Source organism: Muscardinus avellanarius, assembly GCF_963383645.1.
Source record: "Muscardinus avellanarius genome assembly, chromosome: 13".
NCBI lineage: Eukaryota > Metazoa > Chordata > Mammalia > Rodentia > Gliridae > Muscardinus > Muscardinus avellanarius.
The window spans coordinates 69,094,719-69,102,511 of record NC_137799.1 but is presented as its reverse complement, the minus strand read 5'-3'; the positions used below and the strand labels follow the sequence as shown (position 1 = coordinate 69,102,511).

Here is a 7,793-nt window from a genome sequence, read left to right as displayed (position 1 = left end):
TATGGCATACTGTGCTGCCACAGACCCAAAACAACACGGTAAACCTCCATGGATGGAAACCATGAATCAAAACAAATCTTTCCTCCTTTATAAATTTTTGGTACTGAAGGCTGAAACATAGAGGCATTCTACCTCCAAGCGATACCCCCAGCCCTTTTTAGTTTTTATTCTGTAACAAGATTTCGATAAGCTGCTAATGATCTCACTAAATTGTTAAAGCTGTCCTCGTGCTCCTCCTGTCTCAGCTTCCCAAGTACTGGAACAACAGGTGTGTACCAACATTCCCGGCTCCTTTCGTCCTTATTGGTAGCCTATCTTAGGTATTTTGCCAAAGTATCAGAAGACTAACACACAAGCTTACATGGCCATCCATGTAGCTGGGGTACTCACCATCTTACACTCAGAAAGAATTTCTACTTGCACATGCATTACCTTAAAACTGAGTCCCCTGAAACATACTAAGGAAAAGTGGCAAAGACAGGGACATCCTGATGCATATTCCCAGTACCTGACGCTTTAGTTAGCTTTTGCCAATACCATTTCATTTGTTTTCCCATGGAAAAATGTAAGAGATAATGAGATATTTGGTCTCCATGCTTTGTGTATGTTACTTTTAAAATGTCACCTTTGGGTACCTCAACCCACCAACGGATTATTAATAAAACTCAGCAACTGTCAAAGCTCTTCTCTGCGGAGGGAAGTTTGGCGACGACACCTATTATGAGAGAGAGAGACAGATGGCCTTACCTCTCAGCTCCTGCGTCCACAGCTGCGAGTGGAGGTAACTGGGAGGAGGGGTTGTGGGGGCTCCCCTGTACATTATGTCCCGGAGAAGGGTGACTGACAGGATGTGGGGGTGGCACGGCCCCAGCAGCTGTTCCGCTTCGGCTTGAATGATTGCTGGAGAAAATGGGAGCTGAAACCAAGGGAGAAGAAGCATGAGCTTGTGCCCCAAAGGAAGCCTATATTTTTTAAATATTGAAGGCTGACAGCGAGCATATTTTAGGGGCTTGTTTGTTTTTCTCTGGGTGGCTTTCAGGGAACAGTTCTCTCCTTCTTGGATATACACAGCTTTTGTTTTTGTGGTGGAACAGGTTCCTGGGCTAGTGGGCTTGGACTGCTGTCTCAGGAGCTCCTGTTCATCTGACTCCAGGCTGGTGTTCACGGTCTGCCTCCTAAGTGCCACTCTGCCCTGCTGGCACCCTCTCTGGACACTGTATGATTACTCAATCTTGCGCTGTTGGCAGCTATGCAAAACTGTCTGGGTTCATGCTTTTAAACCCTGGAGGATGAGAATCAGGTAATAGTATTGGTCAGATGACCAGGAAGGGTACCTGATAGGCTTCTTCCTCTTCTCATGGCTACAATGAGCCACTGCGGGTTAGCCCAGCTCTCTCCACCATGGCTCAGTCAATGTGAAAAGAATGGAATTCCCTATCCCAGCATCAATGCAGGATCCCAAACCCTTTTAACTTGAGAGTCTGACCCCAGACCTTTCTCCCGTGATGTGATACATATACTTGATCTTGATCAAAAAGAAGTCCTTTCCCAAGACTACACAATAGAGAAGGGGGGCTCAGATAGAGTGCTGGGATCATCCCCCACTGTTGCCTATTATGGTATGGATCCTGAGTTAGAGCCCTCTTTATAGGGGTAGCCTTGCTTTTGAAAACTGCACATGACCTCAAACTTGAATACATGCCAATTTGGATGAGCTAATTGGTACACTACTACAGAAGATCCTGGGGCTTGTCACTTCCAGAGTCTATCAGAGAGGATCTCAGTGTCTGGAACCTACTCAGCGGATGCTTCATTATACTGCAATCAGAGTAGCATCATTACACAGACTGGCTTTGACTTCCTTCCCTGTGCAAAGCTATGCTTAACTCTACACCCGTCTCTGCTCTTTTTGAACTTACTCTGCTGATATCAAAGAATAAATGGATTTTTTTAAATAAAAGAAATCAGGTTCAGGATTAAGAAAGAGAAGTCATATTATCAAAGCGATTTGAGGATTTAAAAGTTCAGGGAGTTGTATTTTTAGACGGGTGCCACTTTCCTTCAACCTCTCCAGGATAGAATTAAGACCCTAGATGACCCAGCCCCCAAATCAGAATCCAATGGAACAAGAAGAGTTCAAGCACTTAAAGGAACCCGGGAAGAGGCAGAATTACCATCTTCCCGCTCAAAAAGCTACTGACATGGGTATGATATGACTTGAAGGGTTTATTTCTGGTAAATCAGCATTCTGTCAGGTTGACACTTGTCCTCAGAAGTCTGCATCCTCCTCAGCCCTCCAAGTCCTGAGGAGGCAGCGAGACCAGAATGTGCTTACCAGCTCAAAAAGGCGGCACTCAGCTTCTGTTGTGTGCGTCAGCGCCCATAAAAGTTGCACATTTGCAAACTTGCTGGAGTCACCTTATGAGTCACTACCCTCATTTATGCTCTGCTAGCCCAGGGAACTACAATTCTGCTTGTATTCCAAATAATAATTTGACCCAGGGGATAAAGCTGTTTGGCTTGACTGTGGCAATAGTTTCAATATTGGTGTTTGTCAGCATGGAGCTTGGTGTTTTATATACTATTCCAAAAACTAATGGAATAATAAGAGATCACGGAGACACTGTAAAAACACAGCTTTCTTTCTTTTACTGTGTTAGTGTACAAATGTTAGCTCTCTTATTAATTTTGTTGTAGTTGCTGAATGCACCCATCACTTACTCTCCCATGGAGGTATTTTTGTATGTATATGCTTGTGTTTATCACAACAGAAGCATTGCCCTTGCTGTTAACCACTCAGTGGGCAGTAGGGAAACTTGATGTGCACACACTACGCTTTAGTCTATGGATCCACAGGAAATACGGTGCTTCCCAGAGGTCTCTATTAAGTACTTTAGTTATACTTTGTATTAGATACAATAAAGTAGGCTGAGAAGTTTGTATTTATAGTCTTTCACTCACTCAAAGTTAGGACTTGTTGAGGGGCCTGGGCCGCTCCATCTTCCTTATAGTTAAGATCAACAATACATTATTCATCCATCCTTCCATCCACTGATCCATCTGCCATCCGACCATTGCCTGCCTGCCTGTCTGCCTGCCTGCCTGCCTGCCTTGGGTTGAAACCACAGACATTCTACCTCCCAGCTACACCCACAACTCTTTTTATTTTTTATTTTGAAACAGGATCTTGCTAGGCTTCTCAGAATCTCCCTAAGTTGCTGAGACTAGACTCAAATCTGCACTCCTCCTGTTTCAGCCTCCCAAATACTGGGATTACAGGCATGCACCACCACACTTGGTCTATTATGTTTCATAATTAAGTATTTATTGTCTACTACATGTTAGCCATTCGATCATATGTGGATCCTTGTCATTAAAAAGGTTATAACTCAGTGAAAGAAAAAGACTGGTGTTTATTAATTATAAAATCTCTAGATTTATTAATATAGAGCATTAAGTGATGTTTGAAATACTTTAACACACCATCTTATTTGTGGTCCCACAATATACTCTTAAGTTATGTCCAAACAAGACAACTGACCACACCTCAAATATATCCTAACAAGTATCTGGGAGGTTAAGACAGGAGGGCAGCCTTAGCAACTTAGTGCGACCTCGTTTTTTGTTTTTGTTTTTGTTTGTTTGGTGGTACTGGAGTTCCTGGAAGCCCTTCTACCCCTGGGCTACACTCCCAGACCTATTTTATATTTTTTATTTGGAAATAGGGTCTCTTAAGCCAGTGCGGCTGGCTTCAAACCTGCGCGATCCTCCTGTCTCCGCCTCCCAAGCGTGGGGATTACAAGCGTGCGCCACCACACCTGGCTGAGACCTCATTTTCAAGTGAAAAATAAAACAGGGCTAAGGGTGTATCTCAGAGATAGAATGTCCCTGGGTATTCAATCCTCAGTAACACATACACACATACACACCACGCACACACACAATTTACATTTATCCTGCTGTACTTTTGATCATGCTGTCTTCTACCTTATTATGCTTATTTTAATACTTTTCCTCTTATGTTCTTCTCATTCTTCTCTCAGCATTCAGTTATTCTACTGATATTTATGCAATATCTCCTGAGTGGCAGAAACTGAACTAAGTCCTAGGACAGGCAACAATACATTCTTAACACATCAATTCATGCTTGTTGTGTGAACAAAGATAAACATGATCTAAGTGCCAATGGCATTTGTTGTGGGTGCTCAACGAGTAGGAAAGATACAGAAAGGAACATCTATTCGTCAATTCCTATTCCTACTGGTTGAGAGTGGCCCCAGGGAAGTATCAACTTACTCACACTTCCGAGTGGGTCTGTGTCCCAAATTGGATAAATGTTCTTATAGATGCTCAACCAGGGCATCAGAAAAGACTTAGGGCAGAAAACCAAAGGTCCATAGCACAGCTGATGGAGGGTAAGTGGGTGCCATCATGCTGTGATGGGTAAAGTTGGATGCCACAGTGACAGCCAGAAGAAGCAGGTGGTGGACAGTGTATGAGGCAGCGTGTTAAGAGTCATCTGGTATAGGGCTAAAGGCTCAAGGATGTGTCTTCTAACTGTACAGAGGTCAAATACATGTGAACAGGCCTTCCCTCTACCACAGAAACCACGGATCGACCACATACAAACAAGGCTGTGGCCTTCTCACAGGGGCCCCATGATAATAATAAATGGAGGGCCAAACTGGGGTATAGCTCAGTAGTAAAGCCCTTACCTGCATGCATGAAGACCTGGGCTCAATCCCTATCACTTCAGAAAAGCAAGAAGCAAGCAAGCCAAGGAGCAAGAAGGAAAGGAGGGAGGAAAAAATAGAAAAGGCAGGCAGGCAGGCAGGCAGGCAAGCTGGCTGGCTTCTGGGTTTCTGACTTTAGAAAGTATACTGAACAATTTCTTATGGAGGGTGTAAGAAATCGTTTCTGCTAAACAAGACTCATAACTTGCTTCTTTTTCATAACAAATCAAATGAGAAGTATAAGAAAATCTTATTTCTGGTTAGATTAAAACCTAGTAAAAGCTTATAATTCAATATCTATACAGATTACTTGGCACTCAGAGTTCAGGGCATGATTATTGGTTGCAGATGTCACCTGTGGACACAATAATGACAAGAAATTTGGCGGAAGTAATAAGAGACACAGGTATATCTGTACAAGAGTCATCCGACCCCTATCTCACATACCCTTTCCAATAAAAAGGAAAACTTTCTGAAGTCAGATAGAAACTGCTTTAAAAGGACTGTCCTTGGCTCTACCAAAGACATGTATGTCTCAGAAATTACCATTATGGTGCAGGAAACACCTCTTCACTCTGCAAAACTTCTAGGAATATCTGACCTTACCACATCATACATCAGGATGCAATCTTAATTATAACAGCCCAAGAATATAATTTCATTCATTCATTCATTCATTCATTCAATCAAGCACAATAACTTAGCACCTACTATGTACCAGGAGGGTGGTGATCTCCACAAATACTTTAAGTCTAAATACCTGCCCACTTCTTCCAGACCTTCCTGCCGTGGCATATGCTTGCTGATAAATGGTCATGCTTTGTCAAGTGATTTTTTTAAGTGCAGGAAGAATATCTCCATGTTAGAGTGAAATTGTAAGGTCATTCACAAAAGGAAAAACTTCCTTCCAGACACACTCAAATGATTTTCCCAACTCAACCAAGGGGACATACAATGGCATCTATTGATCAAAGCCTAAGGAAGAGAGCAGATCCCTCCAGAATCTGGGGATAATATTAACAATTGTTGTGATCCCATCAACCAGCATGCACAGGCTGCTGGGGGGTGGGGGGCTTCATTGTCTGTGTCACCTCGGGGGTCAGCGCGGTGTTCCAGACATGGCTGATGACTGGCAGCTGGAACAACTGATTAGGCATGGCAGAGAAACATATTGGAAATCCTTATTGCTTTTGTAATTAAGAGATGGTGAGCTCCCCAAGGAAATAAAAGCCTGGACTTGCGATGTATACATGAGGCTTGCTGGCAGCAGAGGACTGATGCTATGACTTGCTTTCTCTTTGGGGCTTCGCTTGCAGCAATTTCTCACCCTGCCTCCATTAGAGGCAGGAGAGAGGGTGACTCAGCAGGCTTGAGGATTTTTACAAGGCACCATCTGTTGATCTATGTGGCTCTCAGATGTCATCTCACTGACTGCCAGGACCAGGGTGTTCTAGGCTGGTACCTTGACTAGCTCAGGTTAATTAGGGTTAAAAGGCAGCACTCTCTCTCTCTCTCTCCAAATGAAAACTATTCATCTATATTTCTAATGAGTATGGACAGGGATACTTCAGCTGGGGATACACCAGCTGTGAAATATTCACCATTGTGACTGTAAGGAGACAAGAAGTGTTAGTAGCATTCCCAAATAAAGATGACTGTGTCAGGACTATCCCCAGAGCTAAGGAAGTCTACCATAGGCATTGTTTGGTGATGTATTCATCATTTCAGAGGGCAGGGATGAAGACCTCCTTGCCAGGCTGAGGTATATAAGAAACAGCTAATATGCTTTCCTTTTCAAAATCATGTGGGTGGCTTGAGCCCTACTCCTCCAGCTTTAATCACTGAATCAAAGAAATTATCATATGGCCAAACATCTCTCTCTGATTCACTAGGTCTTGGAGGCAGAGGCTCTAACCTTCCAACACACTCCCAAGTGGTCTCAGGATCATACTTTGAGAGGTAGGAGCTTGACCATGTCTAAGCTGTGTTTCATCTGCTCCCCAACCCCTACCAAGGAATCCATAGTTAGGATTTACAAAGTGTTAAGATCTATTGAGTAACTCTATCAAATACATTATAAACATGTCTCCAGTTTACTGGTGAGAACTAGAGATCTAGTCTGGTTCCTGGTTGGGCTACCTGGTCTAGGTCGCTTGGTGAATAAACAGTGAGGCTAGAATTCAAATCAGGAAGCCTGATTTCAGATCCCAGTCCTCCAACCACCACCCTCTATTGCCTCTCCAGTGCAAGATGGATACAAGGGAAGGCATAATGTCATGTACAGGAGCCCTGAATGATCCATGTGCAAAGGCTGATTGGAGTTAAGAGTTACAGAGAAGTTTTAACCATCATGCTTCCAGTGAGAATGCAAAAACCGTACCCATTTCTGTTTCTTCCCGTCTTAAAAGCACCTCAGCACTGACAAGAGAAACTTTCCAGCTCTGCAGTTTAATTCAGGCAAGAAATTAACTGAATAATTTGGTTTGGAAAACAAACAGCTGGTAGGAAATGTACTTTTTTCCAAGTAAAGATTTCAGATGCTTGTCAGAGGCATATTGATCCACTGGTAGGAACAGAAGGAAGGCCCGGAGGGGTGTTCGTGAGCAATGGGCTATATGCACCCTTCACCATAGGAAACATCATGTCCTAGGCCATAAGGCTACTGCCTGTCAATAATGCACCAATAAGAGATTTACTATGCAGAGCCAAAGGCGTTGAGCTGCCTTGCAAATCTCCATTTGGAGTCACTATGGCTACTGAGGAGCCACAGTATTATCCTGATTAATTCTCCCAGGAAAGTGGGACCAGTCTTATCCATGAACTGCACATTCACTTTTAATGAGTGTCAGAATAATGTTGGGATCCTAAGACATGACACTGATCACTTGGTGACTGGTACATAAGAGAAGGTATGGGCTGATCATGCATCTCTCAGGCAGTATTTCCAGGGTCAAGGCACAGCGGAATAAGCTAATCAATGAAACCAAGGTAAATCAGCTTTCACAGAGACATAAAAAAGAATTAGGGGACCCAAGCCAATGATGAGCTCAATTTTCTCTT

The 7,793-nt window shown here is 43.3% G+C and overlaps 1 protein-coding gene across 1 annotated transcript in view; it reads right to left on the bottom strand.

Moving 5' to 3' along the window:
* GLIS3 (GLIS family zinc finger 3) overlaps nt 1-7,793 on the bottom strand; it is a gene marked incomplete at both ends in the record, with an annotated part of 470,092 nt that overhangs the window by 50,120 nt on the left and 412,179 nt on the right. Inside the window, one exon of the mRNA XM_080708663.1 lies at nt 748-916. Within this exon, the coding sequence (XP_080564789.1) occupies nt 748-916 (169 nt within the window). The remainder of the gene's footprint in view (nt 1-747; nt 917-7,793) is intronic.